This window comes from Corvus kubaryi, unplaced genomic scaffold, assembly GCF_017639235.1.
Source record: "Corvus kubaryi isolate FWS band 111438036 unplaced genomic scaffold, C.kubaryi_AGA036_p1.0 37219, whole genome shotgun sequence".
Taxonomy (NCBI): Eukaryota; Metazoa; Chordata; class Aves; order Passeriformes; family Corvidae; genus Corvus; species Corvus kubaryi.
In genome coordinates, this window is record NW_024581062.1 from 58,394 (window position 1) to 77,400 (window position 19,007).

The following is a 19,007-nucleotide window of genomic DNA, read 5'->3' on the forward strand; positions in this document are numbered from 1 at the left end:
AATCCCCCTAATCCAGCCCCAACTCAGCCCCAAACACCAAATCCAGCTCTAAGTCATCAAAAATTAGCCCTCAAATCACCCCAAACCAGCCCCAAATACTAATTTCCAGCTCTAAATCATCCAAATCCGGCCCCAAATCCCCCTAATCCAGCCCCAAATCCCCCTAATCCAGCCCCATGTCAGCCCCAAACACCAAATCCAGCCCTAAATCCTCAACAATTAGCCCTCAAATCACCCGAAACCAGCCCCAAACACCAAATCCAGCCCTAAATCATCCGAACCCAGCCCCGGCTCAGCCCCAAATCCCACCCCAAACCCCAACCCCTGCCCCCTCAGGGCAAGGCCCAGCTGTGGTTTGCTCTCCCCAGATGTTCCCACAATCCCCAATAACGCCCAGCTCCCCCTCCCCGCTCCCACCCACCCCGTAATGACTCCAATCAAATAAAGAAGGGCCCGCCGGGAATAATGTCCATGAAGTTCCGAGTTCTCGGAGCGCCGGGGCCCTGCCAGCCCCAAACTGTGGGGCCTTTCTGCTGCGGGCCAGCCAGGGCACAATGAGGGATTGTCCGGCCCCACATCCCAATTGAGAAGGGCAGATTCTCCGGGATATATAAATATATTTATCCCGCTCCCACAGCTGTGCAGTGACCAATTCTTCTCGCGGCAGAGGAGGGGGATTGAGGATTGGGGACAGTAATGGGTCTATTATTTCGGGGTGGAGAGAACGAGCCCTTTTTTCTCCTCTCTCTCCACATTAAGACAATTGTTATTCCCTGCTCCCCTTGTTCCTGCTCTCAGCACCCCGTTTCGGGCACAAGCTGCGTGGGAAGGAAGGGAAATTAGGGAAAAATGGATTTTTCCCGGGAAGCCCAGCGCCAGCCCGGCCTAAACCCTGTTAGATGTTGGTCCGTAATATTTTAATTAAATAAAGATTAAACCCAGCACTAAAGTCAGGATTGGACTGGATGATCCTTGAGGGTCCTTTCCAACTCAGGATATTCCATGATTCTAGGATTTAGAATCCTAGAATGCATGATTCTGTCATTTAGAATCCTGGAATCCACAGAACCATATCCCATGGTTTTATGGATTCCTAAAATCATCATTTGATTTGTAGAACCACATTCCATGATTCTGTGGTTTAGAATCCCAGAATGCTTTGGTCTGGGAGGGACCTTAAAGCTCATCCATGGAATTACTCAGCTGGGAATAGCCCCAGGCAGTGAGATCCTGCTTTACAACTCCCTCGCTCTGCAGGACACTGGGAAAATCCCAGCTGGGACTCACCTGCCTTGGAGAAAGATCCCAGCATCCAAAGGGCAGATTTCCACATGATCCTGGCTCAAGTATCCAAAATATTGAATATTCGGGATATACCCTTGACTGAGAGCTTTCATCCTCCTCTTCTCTCCCTGTCATTCCCATCCCCTCCCAAAAATTCCCTTGTAAACAGCTTTGTTTGCACTAAAATCCTTCTTTGTATACGGTGGGATGACTTTAACTTGGGATAACCCAAGGCATCCAGCTCCTTAATTTCCTTCTCCACTGAAGGACAGATTCCTGGAACTGATCTCGAGGGACAGGGATCATGGAATCCTGGAATGGTTTGGGTGGGAAGGGACCTTAAAGCCCATCCAGTTCCACCAGCACTTCCACAAGTTCCTGCCTGTGATGGCGTTGGACCATAAAGCTGGGTCCAAGGAGATCAAAAGATTTGGGAAAGGACCCCGAGTCCAGATTTGGAACCCTCTGGATGGACCATGTCGGCCTTGGCCTGGGATTCCCCATCCTAAGGTGTAAAATCCTGTGGAGCAACTCATTTACAGTAAAAATATGATGCTTCCCTCCTTTCCTTAGGGACAATGTCAACATTCTCACATCCCAGCCTTCCCATAGGACAGCTCCCAAGTGTCACACACCCCTTACCAGACAGGAAAATCCCTTTGGGAACGACTCATTAAGGATTCAAACCCTCAGATTTGAGAGTTCTGCCCTCACCCCGTGGCTGCCATTCCCAGAACACCCTCCTTTGGATATACCCCCAGGAATCTTTGTTCCCTCCCATCTTTCCTCCTTCCCTGGTGCCCAAATTGAGGTGTGGATGATCTGTGTCCTCCTCACCTGAGTTTTCCTCCTGCCTCCCAGTCTGCTCAGCTCCCACTCCCAAGGAATGCTGCTCTTCCCCTTCCCAGACCTGATTAAAGGGAAAAGACCCACTGGAAAAACACAGCAAGGGATGGAGCCAACCTCATCCACATGGGATGGTCCAGCTCCCTTCCTGCAATGAGCCAAGAATCCAGCACTTCAGGGATGGACTTGTGTGATCCCCAGGGGATCCTAGGGAGCTCTGAATCCCAAAAATTCAAAGGTATAGCTTTGATCCATATGGAGGCAGCTCGAGCAGATCCAAACCCACTCCCTCATTGGTTTTCCTTTCTCCTGCCCTCCACATTTCCCACATTTCTGCCGCTTCCCAATCCCCTCTGGGTCATGCTCCCTGCAAACCCTGCTCTCCCTATCCCACATGGCTCGCTGGGAGCACGAGCCAGGAAGGGCTGGAGGGATACTGCTCGGGATATTACTCATGGAAGGTGCGGCCGGGGCTCCCTCCGGCGCCGAATTTCAAAGTCCAGTTTCTAACAAAACAATAATTCATGAATTTCCCCTCCCTCACCCTATCCCTCCCCACATCCCAACCTCCAGCTGGGATTCCCAGGCACGGCTGGAAGGATTTGGAATCTATTTTTAGCCTTTTTCCACCAGCTCCGAGCATGGACACCTCAGTCTCCGGGAGGGCGTCAGAATCATCGATCTGGCTCACGTGAGGCTCAGCCGAGCAGGGATCATGGATCCAGAGATATCCAATGGATAGAAGACTTATTCCTCCTGGTGGGACCAGGTCCCAGAGAAGCTGCTGTGTCGCTGTTGGAAATGCTGGAATACTTGGAATCTCCTACTCACACACCACCCCAATCCCAGATGGTTTGGGTGGGAAGGGACCCCAAAGCTCATCCCATTCCACCCCCTGCCATGGGCAGGGACACCTTCCACTATCCCAGGTTGCTCCAAGCTTTTTCCAACGTGGACTTGACACCACCAGGGATGGGACAGCCAGAGCTTCCCTGGGAAGTCCTTTCCAACCCCGCTGGAGGCGGAAGCAGAGCTCCCTCCGTTATCTCCTCCTGGCAGGAGTCCCGCACGGATCAATCCCTTCCTGGTTATCCATTAACTCCAAAGGGCTCGTTCCCGAGACGGAGAGAACACCTCCATTGATTTAGGAAGGAATAAAGGACCATCCTCAGGGAGGAACACACGTCCTGGGAGACCTCAGCATCCCAGGAGACCTCGGGAGCTGGAAGCGCAAAGGTTCCACCCAGGCCTGGAGCGGGGAAGTGTCACCCACCCACTCCCGACAAGGACATCCAGGCTCCATGGAAAACCCCTGTCCACTCTGCCAGGACAAACAAGGCCACAAGGGCTGGGTGTGCTTCCCAAGGAAGTTCTGTGGTGGGAAGGATGAATAGAGACTGCTGGAAAATCCAAGGAGAGATTGCTGGAAGAGGCCAGGAATTGCATCTGCACCATCACCCTCAGATCACCATTTCCTCTCCCTCTTTTCCAATGGAAATACCACCTGGAATCCTTGGGAAAACCCTGTGCCATGCTGGTTTCCATTGAATTAATTAACAATTAGATCTCAGCTTTAAGTTATTAAATATTCCCATTATTTCCCCTCCTTTTCTTTGCTTGCTCGGGAACGCTTCAAAAATCGTTGGAAGGTTTGGGGTTTTTTTCTGTAGTTCCGGATTTTTTGTCAATGGATTGGAAACAGCTTTTCTCAATAAGCTGGAATTTTTTTCCTAAGGCCACCAACACACCCAGCAGCCGGAGAATCTCCTTGGAAAACACGACTACATCCCTAAGGAAGGCTTTTAATAGGTTTTATAGCAGCATCCCCCATTCCTGCTGTGTCCACATCCATATATTTTCATCCTTAAAAACGGAATTAAAGCAGCCTCTCCTAAACATGGATTATTCTGTGTTTATCCTAGGATAGCAGCCAGAGTTGGATGCTTTCCTTCCCCCGGAGAGGAAGGGTTTCCAGAAGAGCCAATATCCTTTTATGAGGCTGATACAGCTCCGGGTAGGAAAAAAAAAATCCCACAAAACCATCCCGAAACATCAGGCACTTCAACATTCCAGCACTTTTTATAGGCATTTTTATAGGAACTCAGTAGTTCAGCCACCTTTGAGCTCTTAATTCCCTGATAGTCCCTTCAGGAGCAGCCATAAAAACAATTCCATGCAGCCATTAATAGGATTACATGCTTCCAGGCATTCCTTTCCCTGCCTGGATTTCTCCTGGCTGGTCAGCGAGCTCCAGTACTTCTCCTGCCCTTATTCCTTGACCCTGTAAGCCATAAATTCAGCTTTTCCCTTTTCCAGGGTATGAATTATGTGGAATTATTCAGCTGGGAACAGCTCTCAGGCAGTGACACCCTGCTTTACAGCTCCAGAGCCGTGTCCTGCGGGACACTGGGAAAATCCCACTTTGGACTCACCCGGCTCACAGAAGGATGCCTGCACCTTGATGTTCATCCAAAGGGGAGAGCTCCACACTGTTCAGGCTGGACTATCCAATAGATTGACTATTTGGGATATATCCTTGTCTGAGAGCACTCACACTCCTCTTCTATCCCTGTTATTCCCATCCACTCCCAAAAAATTCCTTGTTTGCACTAAAATCCTTCTTTTTATAGGACAGGCTGAACTTAACTTGGAATAACTCAAAGCATCCAGTTCCTTCCTTAATTTCCTTCTCCACTGAAGGAGAGATTCCTAGAACTGACCTCGAGAGACAGGGATCATGGAATCCTGGAATGGTTTGGGTGGGAAGGGACCTTAAAGATCCAGTTCCATCCTTGCCATGGGCAGGGACGCCTTCCACTACTTCCAGGACAACTTCCAGCTTGCTCCAACCTGCCTGCGGGATGGCAAATCCACAACCTCTGGATGTTCCCCCAAGTGTTTTCCCGCTCCAAAGGCTGGAATCCAGAGCAGAGAGAGCTGGAGAAGAGACAACCAACTGCCAGTGATTCCCTGGACCCTTCCCGAGAGCTGCATACCAAATTCCTGGTGTCCTTCCCACCTCTCCCACTCACTCACTCACTCACTCACCACCCTTTAAGACAGAAACCTCAGGCAAATCCCAACCATCCGTGTCCAGGACATCCTTGGGAACAGTCACATACTCCAGCCATGCTTCCAACATCCATTTTATACAGAGTGCCATAGAATATACAGAAAATTTATATACATCCATGTTTCTGGAATTGGGTTATAATTCATCCGGATCTTTCTTTACAGCGGGATTAGTTCGGATCTTTCGTACAGAGGTACAAAAAAAGTCACATGGAGAATGAAGGGCACATGAGGAGTGCTTGAGTTTCCTTGGAATCTTCATGCTGGGGCAGCTCGGAGCAGGGATTCAGAGGGCAGCATTCCCGGGATGAGCATGGGGACGCAAGATGCTGGGCTGTTTTCCCTCCCACTTGCATATCTGAGTGCTCCAAAAGCCCTGCCAGAGGCAGCGGGAGTGGCTCAGAGCTCCCTGGAAGGGCTGGTTCTCCCAAAAATGCCAAAGGCTTCAGCTCTAAGGAGGCAATTAGGATCCAGCAGGAAATTAATCCGGAGGTATCCTGCTCTGAGCTGCCCCAGCACGGGATGGGACACAGGTGACAGGCAGGAAGGCCTTTTCCAGAGAGGCAGAGCCAAAGGAAAGGGGCTCGCAGGGCACAACATTCCAGACAGGGAGGCAGAGCCCATCCCCAAATTCCCTGTGCCATTAGGAATTCCGTTTAGCGCCAGGACAGGAGCTCGAGAGTATTCCCTGGACTTGTGGAGGGAAAGGTGGGAAGCTGGAGCTGCAGGGTGAGGCCACTTCGGCACCAGCGAGCGCTGGGGACATCCCGGGAAAGGAGTTAGGACCCAAGGAGTGTGGCAGTGTCCTAGGAAAAACCCCCTGCCGGGATCCCTTTGCACACAGACTTCCCAAAATTGGATATCCCGGCAGGACAGGCCCGTGCCAGCCCTGCCTGGGACTTCCGACTCTGAGCCATCGGAACTGCACAAAGCCTGGGGTGGGAAGCAGGGGAGTGGAATCCCAAGAAAAACCAACGTCAAGGCTTGTTCCTGTGCTGCAAGGATTTTCAGGAATCAAGAGGTGGAGACAGGGAGAGCTTCCCTTCATCCCACAGGTGTGCTGGGAAGGTGGGAATGTCAGGGCATGGAGCAAGGCGTCACACAGTGATGTCAGGAAAGCAGGAAAAATTCCCAGGGAGCTTACCTTTGGAAGGGGCTGCTCAGGAGCCAGGGAGAAACACGGTGTGGGTTGGAGGAAATCGCCTGCCTCAGGCCAGGATTTGCTTTTGGCACTTGGATACGACCTCAGGCAGCAGGGAAAAAGTGGGAAGATGCAGGAAAGTCCTGGCTGAGGCAGAACGGGACAGCTCGGGAGCAAGGACAGCTCCTACCAGACCTTGGCCACACTTCTGTACTCCCAGAAAAGCGGGAAAGGAAGGTGGGAGATGTCTGATCCCAGAAATCTGGGACCTGAAGCCAGGGAGAACAAAGGCACAAGAGGTATGAACTCAAAAAACATGGAAAAAACAATGGGAGTGGGGACAGCAAAGCGCTCGGAGGCTGATGATGATTCCCTACGACAAAGCAAGGAATTGCCCCAATCCTTGGATGTTTGGAATTTCCAGCCCTTAAGCAGCTCCTCGGAGCTGGAAGAAGGGGAAGGACATCAGTGACTGCTGATCAGCCCCCTTCCCATCCCTCTCTCCATCCATAACTCCACCATGGATCTGACTGGCGAGCAAAGGACTCCCAGACCAAATCCCAGCTACCAGCTGCAACATTCCCTCCTCTCCTCCTCCCCACGGCTGCCAAGGATGGGCAGTGTTTGCCTCCAGCAGGATCCATGGAGCATCGCCTCCTCCATGCAGGAGCCATGAGAGGGAGCTTTGGCACCAGAAACGAGGCTCTTCCTGAAATCCAGCGCCTCTTCCCAAAAGTCAGCGCTGCACAGGCTTGTTTGGGAACAAAGCAACGAGCCCAATTCCAGGCAATGCTTTCCAGCTGCTTCCTTCAGAGGAATTTCTCAGCAGAGCTATCCATGCGGAGCCACCGCTGGAATTCCAACCCTCCCTTTCCTGCAGCACTGTAACGCTGCAAGCAGGGAATCACAGAATTCCAGAATCGTTTGGAAGCTCGTCCAGTTCCCACCCACTGCCATGGGCAGGGACACCTTTCCCTAGCCCTGGTTGTTCCAAGCCTTATCCAACCTGGCCTGGAATATTTCCAGGGATGGGGAGTCCACACCTCCCTAGGCAAAGTTTGGATGTTCCTCAAAGGCTGCAGTTACAACCACCATCCCACAACCCGTGGGAATGAAATATTCCTGCTCCCATCCTGCAAAGCCAGGATGTCCTACTGCCAAGGGAAGAATATCCCAGAATGGATAAGGATAAAGCCAGCATCGAGGGGAGCTCCAACCCAGCAATTCCCAAGGCAAACACAGCTGCCCATGGAAATTCAACGGAGGTTCTTGGATACAGCCCCAAAACACAAATCCAAACACACCCATTCCAGCGACAATTAATCCCACCTAATTCCCGTTGCCAGGAGTAATCCTGATTATTCCTATGTCCCAATTTGTAAATGAAAGCTGTGTGGGCGATTCCATGGAAATAAATATTATCTGCCTGCAGGGAAAGAGCAGCAAAAGCTGGGAAAACATCAAAGTGCATGGAGAATGTGTTAGATACTGATCCTGGATCCCCACGCTTGGAGCTTTTCCTCCCTCTTATGTGCCCTTGGAAACAGATTTCCCACTTAAATCCTGCTTGGGACCATCAGCTATTCCTGGGATCTAACATCCTAAAAGAGCAGAACTGGGAATCACTGGAATTCTATATCCACACTCCCCACCAGCTGTGCCATCCCAGCCCTCTGCAGACACCAAAGTACCTCCTACAAATCCTGTTTGCTTTGGAAAAAAGGTCCTAAAAAGTTCCAAGAATCCCATTTAACTGCTTTGGATCATTGTGAGATGGTGGGGAATAGTTTTCCCATGTTTCCTATGTGCTACCAAGGATGTGGGATGAGCCACCAGCACCCGAGAGAAGGGAGGGATGAGGTGGCTCCTGAAATAGGTGAGAGGAACAGGAAGCAAAGAAAAGCGGAAAGTTTTAGGAGGAAATGAATATTCCAAATGGAGAAGGCAGTCCCAAAGGAGAAGGAATACTGATAAATATTGGAAAAGGGCCGGTATATCCCCAGCACTGCAGGATCCTTCCCAAATTTTTGGCACTGCTGCAACAAAAGCAACAATAAAATCAATTTACTGGTGCAGAAGAGCCTCAGCTCCATTCCTCTGCCAAGAAACTCTTGGAAAAGTTTGTGTTGGAAAGGACCTTTAAAGGTCACTCAGTCCAAGGAGGAAGGATCAGAATGGATTTTAAGGATGAGGCATGGAATGGGTGACTCTGGGATCTGGGGTGTCAGGCACTTCCAGCGCTGCCTCTGCACAGAGTGGAACATCCTGTTGGAATATTGTGGGAATACCCGAAGATTAGAAGGCACAAAGCTGAAGAGGAAGAAGCAGAAGCCAAGAGATTCAGAAAACTGGAGATGCTTCGTATTCCCAAAGGCAGAGCAGGAAGAGAAAGTAGGAAGTGTGTACAGTACAGAAGAAGGAGGTAGCTGCAGCTTTAGCATTTATTTCAGCATTCCAAGGTGTGTTTTTCCAGGAGGAAATGGGAGATCAGCCTTTCCGAATGCCCAGATAGCGAAGGAGTGATGGGAATGGAGACACGGAATGCTAGGGGATCGAGACACAGTGATGGGGATTAAGACACGGAGACATTTAAAGCAGAAATCGTTCCAAGAACGTGGATTTCATTTGGGAGGACTGGATCAGATCTGTTTGTCAACAAACACCAGGAATTATCTGTGACAGGATACAATGAGAGGGGCTCTTTTGTGCCTTTACTCCTTGACCTGTGGCAAGCCCAGCTCCCGGGAATTAGGTATTTCCAGGCTTTTCCAAAGTCCAGTAACCACAGAGCAAAAAAACCACGGCATTCCAGGCTGCCTCCTGCCAGGGCAAGGGAAGGCCATTCCCATGGGATACAGTTCCAATGGCACAGAGAAGGAAACAGTCACCCAAGGATTGAGTCTTCCAGGACACGGCGGAGGAACGTCAGGGAAGGGACTTTCTAGTGCAACATTTGAGCCATGGAACATCAGCAGGTTCCTACTGGAATCATTTTAGGAGGGAGATATCCCACTTTTCCTCACCTGGAGGCACCTCCCACCAGTAGTTCCATCTAATCCCAGGTATCCATGTCGCTCCCAGGGACAGAGATGATCCTTTTCCTTAGTGTTTTAAAGTGCTTTGCAGATCCCAAGCTCTGCCTTAGTGCTAAGGGTTAATTCCCGCCGGGAATAAGGGCAGGAATGAGCTCCTTATCCCGACTCCTGGGCCAGGAGGGGAGCTAGCCCGCTAGCCCCAGCCTCCCTGCCCCTCAGCTCCCCTTTTCCCCTCAAAGCTTCCCGGATTTTTGTGCGTATTCCTGAAAAATCACCTTGGTAGTGTTTCCTGAGTGCAGGAATTCCTCCTTACCCTGTGCTGTACTCCCGGACCACCTGCTCCCTGCTCCTCTTTTAAGGACCTACAAAAACAAAAGGAACTTCTGGTTGCTCAGAATAAAAGGAGTTTTCCTTCTCCAAATCCCTCTGAATCCAGAGGGGCTTCCTCCCTCTCATTCCACTCAGGGAAAGGTCACCTTTGGAACCTTAAACCACAGGGATAATGTTTTCCTGCCCGCTTGAAGCACTTCTGAAGGCTCTGTAACGGGTAAGGAGCAGGGGCTGGAGCATCCCACGCTGGATGGAGTGGGACATCAGCACTTGGACACAGAATCCCGTGGAATTCCGTGCGCCCAGGGTTATTTACATCAATGCACACTGGTTATAAAGTGCTCCTTGATGGCATCAGATCCCACTGGCTCCCGGGAAGCACAGCCCTGACCCATCCCGGGGCTTCTGGAGCCCCCGTGGAGAACAGGAACCCCGGGATTTGCCAGGAGCTGAGCTCCCGGGAAGCACAGTGTCCTCCCACAATGGAAATAGTGCCAGTAAGGAGAGGGAAAGGGAGCAACCACAGGATTCTACAGAAGTTAAACCAGGAATTTCTTTTCCAGGGAGGGAGGACGGAACTCCGGGGAGAGCCATCGGTAACTGCTGAGCTCTGAAGGGGAGTTGGGTCAATTCAAGGCCTTTTCCAGGTCCCAAGAATGTGTCATTTCCTAGGATAGGTAGTTTTCCTCCTGCTCCCATCATTGGAAAACCTGCCTGGAGAGGTGGAGCAGGCTCCTCCGGGCCCGGAGGCTCAGGTAGTTTTCCTAACAACTTGCTCAAGCTTTCCTACACGGAATTGTGCAGGTGGAGAGAGGGTGGAAGAGGGGAGCAGGCGGTTACCCCCAAATCCAAGCCACTTGGGAAGCAGGGGGCTTGGAATCCTGCCTGCCCATCCTCTCTTGCCTCAGTTCCCAGAGGGAACAGCACGGGAAGGAGAGGATGACCGTGGATTTTCCTTCGGGAAAGCCTCCCTATTTCCTTAATAAATACCTTCCAACCAGCTCAGCAGCTCTGTAAACATACAAGAGATTGCAACACTGGGAAAAAGTCCATCTTTTCCCTGAATTCCCAACGACAGAGGCTGGCACTGATCCGTGGATGCTGCATATGGGTGGTGTGAGGACCCCAAGGGATCCAGGAGAGACTCCCAGACTCCGCAGGGGCCTGGAAAACAACGCTGGGTGCATTTTGCAGTTGATCCATCCACATCTGTGCAGCTCCGAGATGATTCCTGGCAGTCCCACGGGAATGTCGCCGGCTCGGAGGGGTCCAGGGAACCAAGGAGCGATGGGGGGTGATATCCAGGAGAACTTTCTGCCAAAGGAGGGACGTGGCAGAGGGACTGGGCTCTTGGGAACAGCGTTCTTCCCTCTCAGGAGTACTCGGGGGAGAGAAACCATGGTGCCAGCCCCATTCCTGCTGCGCCTGGCCGGGAAGAGGGGACTGGATTTGGGGGGAATACAGCCCCAATGGCTTTAAAACAGGAGTGTCCTACAAAAGCAATCCCCATGGAAGTGTGCCGAATTGATCTTGGGCCGGATCCGTGGTAGTGCAACAGGGCCCAAAGTCTCAATCCGCTCATTTCCCAAACCACCGGCTCGGTCCTGAGGGGAGGGATCTGGCCCGTCCCCCTCCTGCTTCCATCTATCCAGGTATCTCACTCCCAAACTCAGCAGGTGCCCCGGGGCAAGGAATCTGCCTCTGGAATGAGACAGGCTGAGGTAGGGAACTTTAGTGCCTCAGACCCTCTCAGGCCCCGTGGGGCAAAGCTTCTCCCAGCCACAAGCACGCGATTCCAGCACAATCCATCCTCCAGACACCACCACTGTGTCACCCCAGAAGGGATTTTTCCAGCTGTCTCCTCTGATCCCAACTGCCCGATGATGGCCTCCTCCATGGATTATCCCACTGGGATCACTCCACCCCTTTCCCCTGCACTAAAGGGCCGAAATCATGAGGTCGTCCTGCTTGGCAGGGCTGGTTACGTGTCCGGAGGGGGTGGAAGTCCGGATTTTGTCCGTGGCCAGGCATTCCTGGCTGCTCACACCCGTGGGAGTGATATCCATGAGTTCTCCGGATGAACTAAGGGGGAAAGAGGGCGACACGGAGATTCCCGACGAAGGATCCGTCGAGCCCGCAAACAACCTCGGGGGCTTTGGGACTAAGTTGGGCTCGTACTGCGCCCTCAGCAGGATCTCCTGGTCGCTGACGGATTTGGGAATCTCCGCAAAGTCGCTGGAGCTGTCCGACACCATCATGCAGTAAATGTCCTGGAAGGAGCTGCTTTTGCTGTCCAGGTTGAAGAGGCTGTCGATGAACTCGGCGAATTCCAGCACCTGGGGGCTGGGAACGTCGGCCAGGCGGCCGTTGTGGAGCGCCGGCTCTTCCCGAGGGGACAAGGACGCACGCTCCCCGTCGCTCCCGGTGCCCTCGGCACTGCAGCGGCGCTGGGGGGTGGTGCCGCCGCTGTTGAGGACGTTTTCCGGGGGCTGCGTCTCCTGGGAATGCTTGGAGAGGCTGTCGGCAGCCAGCAGCTCTGTCCGGGAGCTGAGGGAAGGGTTTTCCTCAGGGATAACGGGGTCTATATAAAAGCAGTGCGTCTCGTCCTTCTCCATGACCGCATGGAGGCTGGGGGAGCCCCGGATGCTCCGGAAACCGGAGGAGCGCCGGGAATCGAAGCTGTAGATGGATTCGTTGTCCGAGAGGCTCTCCATGGTGGCCAGAGGGGCGCGGCGGTCCTGGAGCTCCACGGAGAGACGTTCCTTAGTGTCCAGGAGAAGCAGCTCCACGGGGTCTTTCTGCACGGGAGAAAGCGGCTTCGTCTCGTAGAACCCCTCCAGGCTGATTTCTGAATGGGATTTGCTCCTGCAACGGGAAACAGAGAACGTGAGGCTGCAGAATTCCAGAACAGCCAGAGGATCCAAGAGTTCCTCACACAGCTCCTCCAACCAGAGGCATCCACAACTCCCGGGAATCTCTTCTCGCTCTGTCCTCCCAGCTGGAAATATCACAAATGGATTCTCCCTCTGCAAACTCTGATTGTTGCCCTTCTCCCTTTTTTCCTGGCTCAATAAATCCTTCTCTCCTGCCCAGAGAGGCTGTGGACTATCCCTGACAGGTTGGATGAGGCTTGGAACAACCCGGGCTAGTGGAAGGTGTCCCTGCCCATGGCAGGGCTGGAACTGGGTGATCCTTAAATCCCTTCCAACCCAAACCGAATTTGGCTCCAAGTTTCACCTTGGGAAAACCCCACCCATCTGGATAAGGAGAAAAAAGGAAGTTTCTTCCATGCCTCTTTCCAACCTTGCTGCACTCCAATTCCTAAGCAACACAAGGGATTCCCCCCCCGACATTCCACAAGACATCCTGAAGCTTTAACTCCCACAAAGGCAGCCCATGCAGCTGTCTTTCCCACAAACATGGATCACAATGCTCCAAGAGGTAGAGGACCCACACCTGGAGCCAATATTTCATGGAAAATCCCTCCTTACTTGGTACTGCTGTTCCTTCTGTCTGCTGGGATGGCTCCAGTTCCGATCTGCACAGAGGGGCAGCTGGGCAAGGGCTGGCTCTGGAATATCAGCTCTGGGGTGAGATCCACTTCCGTAGGACTCACCATCACTTTGGCTGCAGAAAGCAGAGCTGTTTTCCCCTTGTTGTAGTTCTCCAAGACCTGTCCAGAGAAAGCAGAGGAACAGCAGGGATTGACTGGAGGCTTTCCAACAGCTGCATTGGCCTCTTTCTTCCCAGAGCCTTCTGGAAGCACGGGGAGATATAGGATTAGATGGATAAATCCTGACATATCCCCAGATGTCACCTGGGCTCCAGTTTAATGGCAGCTCCTGGAATGAACCATTACCACCCAACCTCGTGTCATTCTGACATTAAATGTGGAAACAGGAGCTTCTGGGACTTTGGGAATTCCATTCCCAAACCTCACCACGCTCCACTCCAACATCCCATGCCACAACTGAGCGGGAGCATCCCCTTTCCTCCTCTTCTCCAAAATAAATGGCCTGGTGTATTTAACCAGCAGCATTCCAGGGCAAGGCTGGCCTGTGCCGGTGTTTTTTGGGATGGCAATTCCCTGCCTTACCTTGTTGAGCCCTTCCATGACCACATAGGGGAGGTGTTCGTGCAGCATGGCCGGGGAGATGATCACCTCGTTGAAGGCCTTGTTGTCCCCCCAGATGGCAAAGTAAGTGGGATCTTCCTGCTCACAGCAGCTGGAAAAAGGGTCCAGACAACAGGGAAAACAGGATGGAAGAGCAGGGGGGTGTTTTGGCATGCGAAAACATCAGGATGCAGAGGGAGAAAAAGGAAAAACAGAGGGAAGAGATGTTAAAATACATATTGCTCCAAAATTCTGCATTATCCAACAGGGACATGATTATCCAGTGCCCAAATGAGTTCCAAGAGAGCTCCAGAGGAACTTTGGACAAGGGCCTGGAGTGACAGGACAAGGGGGAATGGCTTCCCGCTGACAGAGTGTGGGTTTAGATGGGATATTGGGAAGAAATCCTTCCCTGTGAGGGTGGGGAGGCCTTGGAATGGATTTCCCAGAAAAGCTGTGGCTGCCTCATCCCTGGAAGTGTTCCAAGCCAGTTTAGATGGGGCTTGGAGCAACCTGGGATAGTGGAAAGGTGTCCCTGCCCATTGCAGGAGGTAGAACTGGGTGATCTTAAGTCCCTCCCAACCCAAACCATTCCAAGATTCCATGTGCTGGTTTAGATTAGATATTGGAAGATATCTAATCCTCTTCCCTGTGAGGGTGGTGAGACTGGAAAACTGGGATGGATTTCCAAGGGAAGCCGTGGCTGCTCCATCCCTGGAATTTTTAAAATCCAGGCTGGACTTGGCTTGGAGCAACCTGGTCTGGTGGAAAGCATCCCTGCCCATGGATCTCCACAGTCCCAACCCAAACCATTCCCTAGTTCCACCAGCACAGACACAACCACTGTCCCCGTGAGACAGCGGGGAAGAAAATCCGCTTCTCCTTGTGTCAGAGAGAGTTTTCCAGCAGGAATTCCAGCAGGAACTGCAGGACTCACCAGCACTGCTCGGCAGGGTGGTTGTGCACCACGTGGATGATGCGGCCGGGGGGGTACAGGGGGGTGCTGGCGCTCAGGGCGATGGTCAGGTCACTGGGATGTGTCCAGAGCCGGTTGCTCGTCACCGAGTTCTCCTCCGGCTCCTCGGGAAGCTCGGATTTGGGAATGCACTTGGTGGCCCCCACGATGATCCGCCACTGGCCCCACAAAGAGAGAGAGAGAGAGAGAGAGAGAGGAAGGGAGGATTTGAGGAGAGAAAAGCAAAGAAAAGCAGAATCACTTCGTAAGATTTGAGAGATTTAAACAATTCCAGAGGCAGGACATTCCCTGTTTGCTTTCACACACGAGGGATTTGCCTAAGGAAGGTGTGTGAAACACCAACAGAGGTGTCCAGGTAAAACACAGACACTGGGAATAAATAAGGAACAATAGAAAGACAGGAAAACAGGGAAACTGGAGACAGAGACAATCCAAGTGTTTGTGAAAGCTGGTTTTCCTTTCCCAGTTATATACCCTCTCCAGGTAAATTCCATCATGTTTTATCTCTAAAAATCTTCATATTTTATGGGTTTTTTTCATCTTGGTGCAACAGTAAAGACTGAGGAGGAACAACTTCCCACGTTTCCTATCTCCAAGGCATGAGCAGACCTCTTATCCTGAAACAGCATCACCTGGATGTTCCTACAAGCATGGCAACTGCTGTACTTCCAGCCTGTTCCCAGTTTTTACTGGCCAGGAAAAGCTGCAGTTGGAATACAGACTTTAAGAGGCTCAGACAGAAAATTCCCTGCTCAGTTATTTGGGATCTGTGATGGTGAAGTTGCCAGAATGAGCCGGAATGATCCCACTGAGCTCTCCAGCTCTTTCCATCATTCCTCTGGTTCCCTAAATAATGATCCCGAGGAGACCTGGAGGAAACCTGCCCTTCCTGCCACTAAAATTCCCCATCCCCGCTCAGAGACATTTCCAGGTGTTGGTTCTTCCCTCTTACCTTTGGTTTGGTGCTTCTTTGGAGAACATCCAGAAGCTGCCGGCGAAATCCCTCCAGCTGAGAGAGCCCGATCCTGGAAGAGAGGAAGATGGGATCATGGAAAAGAGGAAGATGTGACTCTTGAAAAGGAGATGTGGTTATGGAAAAGAGGAAGACTTGATTCTGGAAGAGATGAAGATGTGATTCTGGAGAAGAAGAAGTGAGTCTGGAAAAGAAGAAAATGATGGACTGTGGAAGAGGGGAAAACGTGTTCACAACACCTGGGCAGGGAACAGGACAAGAAGGATACAGAGCACAGAAAAACAAGGGATTGTGCTTCAAAGGACACTACAAGGATACAACATGGAGCAGATGGATTCAGAGGTGGGCTGTGGCATCACCCAGGAGCCAGAGCCAGGAGTGAGAGGCCACAGGGAATTACCAGGACAATAACCAGGATCAGATCAGCAAACAGGAAAGGAGGGAGGTGACGACGGAGAACGACAGGGAACAGGTGAGTTGGAAAAGTGTCCTGGAGCTGAATGACACCACTGAGGAGATGACAGGATGGACAGGATCATGGCATCCAGGTAAATCCCAGGTTGCCTGGCTCCCGCTCCAAGTCCCTGCTGAGCAGAACGTATCCCAGGAGATGAGGAAGGTGAGGAATGCCGAGGCACAAGGAATGAGGTGGTTCAGAGAGAAGGTGACATGAAACAGGGATTTTGGGACAAAGTGGACCAAATGTGGTGAAAGCACATCCAGGACAGGGCTGAGATAACACAGGGAACCAGGAAGGTGGCACTGATATTCCAGGTACCACAAGCAGGGATTCCAGAGGCAGGACATTCCCCCTTTTCTTTCACACAGGAGGGATTTGCCTATAAAAACCCCAACAGAGGTGTCCAGGAAAAACACAGCGACACAGAACCAGGAAGAAAAACAGGGAGCAATGCAAGGACAGAAAAATGAGGAAGCTGGAGACAGAGATGATCCAAGTGTTTCTGACAGGAAACAGATGATTTGGGACAGAACAGCAGAGATTCATCAAGGAATTCGCACACTTCTCCACTTGCCTGGGCACCAGATCTTTGCCAAGCACCACCGCAGTCACAAACTCCTTGGAATACTCCATTGCATCCTCACTGGAAGAGAAACAGGAGCAAGAAGAAGCAAACAGTGTTTCATTCCCAATTTGGTGGCAGGGAAACCAGGGGCACAAACCCCAATCCAAGCTGCTCCAGGCTTTGGGGATTTGCACCTTGGGGAAGAAGAGCCTGATCTCCACATCCCATGGCCCAACCATTACCCCGCACATGGCTCTGGATATACCTGGGAAAGGAAGTGCTTGAACTCAGTGCCTCACAATCATTTTCCAGTAGTTTGGGAATGGCGGGACAGCCAAGAAAGAAGATATTCCCTGCTCCTGAGACTACAATGTAGCACGAAATAACCCCAACGTTTGGGAGAACTCAGATGGCAAATTTCTGCAGCAACCTGAGTTCCAAGAGAAGAGGGAAGGAATCAGGATTCCCACTCTGACTTTCCACAGGAAGAGGCTGCCTCACTGACCTAGGGATGATCCTGGGCACAGCACAAGTCAGGAGCTACCAAGGGAGCCACGAGTGGAAGTTTGGAGCAGAAGGTTGTAAAACTCTCCTGAAACATCCTCCTCTGTAGCTCTGAGGCTGCAGAAGACTCGGGAATACTACAAGGAATGTCAGCATCCAGATCCAGCAGCAGGATGGTTTAAAACTCTTGGCTGCTCCTGGAATATGATGCAGGAACTACCACAAGAAGCCTCTCACGATCCATAGCTGATTCCAAGGATCCCCGTGGTATCTGTCAGGACTAGGAAGACCTTCCCTCACTTCACAGCAATCCAATGGGATGTTTTGTTTGGGAATGACATGACCAGAAGGTCTGTTCCCATTTAAAACGGGAGGAATTCAGGATTAATCTCTCCCTGGTTTTGCCCCATGGCAAAGGGAGAGAAACCAGAACAAGCCCTGTGACCAGTTTTAGGCTGCAGAATGACAGAAATCACATCCCAATTCCAATTTCTCTGGAAAAGGAGTCCGAACAACCAGATCAGCTGCTGCAGACACCTGCATTTGCTCGTGTCTCCCTTATTCCCATCTGTTCAGAGAGATGGGGAAACTGGGAGTGAGCAGAGAATAAGGAAACTGCACTTTCCCATTAAAATCAGAGCCACGAATAATTCAGTTATAAACCAGGATATTCGGGAAAGTGGCCCCCTGCCGTCCTAACCTGAATTCCAAACCATATCCCAGAGGAAACACTCGGCTTCTGCAGGCTGCCTGTTTCACTGCTCCCTAGAGCCCCACAAGCAGGATCCAGTGCACCCCAGGTGTATCCCAACACCTACCTGAGCAGCCCACCTGGGGGGGAATAGGCAAAGCACTTCAGGGATGGATACTGGGGGCGCAGCAGGAAGGACAGGATGGCAGCTGTGCCAGCTCCCAGGGAATGCCCAACCACAATCAGGCCGTAGTGCTTTGTTCCTCTTCCCTAAAAAACATGGAAACAACAAGGAATAGAGATCAGGCTGGAAATTAAATTGAATTGAGTCTTCCTTTATACATGAGCACTCCAGATTCCAGCTGAACAGCTCCTTGCTTGTTCTGAATCATGGAATCTTCTTGGAATCCTGGAATGGTTTAGGTTGGAAGGGAAGGGAGAGATCATCCCATTCCACCCCCTGCCATGGGCAAGGACACTTTCCACTAGCTCAGGTTGCTCCTAGCCCCGTCCAACCCATCCTGGAACACTTCCAGGGATGGGGCAGACACAGCTTTTCTGGGAAACCTGTGCCAGGGCCTCACTGGAGGCTGGAATTCATTCACTTCTGGAATTCTACATTTGGCCTACTGGCACTTCCCTGAAAGAAAAAAGGTGGGAAGAAAAAGGAAAGGCACACCAGCTGTTTGAATTACTCAGGATTTGATGGGAGCCTTTTGCCCTTCCTGATAACATCCAAGCCCACACAGAAAGTGCCTCTACACCTCACTGGATGCTTTTCCCTGGAATATCTGTCCTTGGCAACCGTCAGAAATAAGGCCCTGGCCTGGTGGGACCTGGGATGGCACTTATGGACCTAAAGCCAGGAAAAATTCCTCCTGAGTAACAGGAACAACCCCCATTTTCCCTTTCTAGGCAGAGAGGAATGAAGCTCCATCCCAAAAAGCTGGATGCTGGTTTGTCTCTCCCTCCATCCACCAGATATCCCAAGGCAGCATTTCAACAACTATTCCCGA

General features: G+C 51.5%; 1 protein-coding gene across 4 annotated transcripts in view; it reads right to left on the reverse strand.

Annotated features, from left to right (window-relative positions):
* Positions 1–5,260: 5,260 nt before the first annotated feature.
* The window catches only part of DAGLA (diacylglycerol lipase alpha), a 57,105-nt gene continuing 43,358 nt past the window's right edge, over positions 5,261–19,007 (reverse strand). For all 4 annotated transcript variants that reach the window (XM_042022610.1, XM_042022612.1, XM_042022613.1 and 1 more), the window contains 7 exons: positions 18,119–18,261; positions 16,806–16,874; positions 15,751–15,823; positions 14,760–14,956; positions 13,805–13,934; positions 13,200–13,381; positions 5,261–12,573 (listed from right to left, as the gene is read on the reverse strand). In XM_042022610.1, the coding sequence (XP_041878544.1) occupies positions 11,646–12,573; positions 13,200–13,381; positions 13,805–13,934; positions 14,760–14,956; positions 15,751–15,823; positions 16,806–16,874; positions 18,119–18,261 (1,722 nt within the window). In that variant the 3' untranslated portion in view covers positions 5,261–11,645. The remainder of the gene's footprint in view (positions 12,574–13,199; positions 13,382–13,804; positions 13,935–14,759; positions 14,957–15,750; positions 15,824–16,805; positions 16,875–18,118; positions 18,262–19,007) is intronic.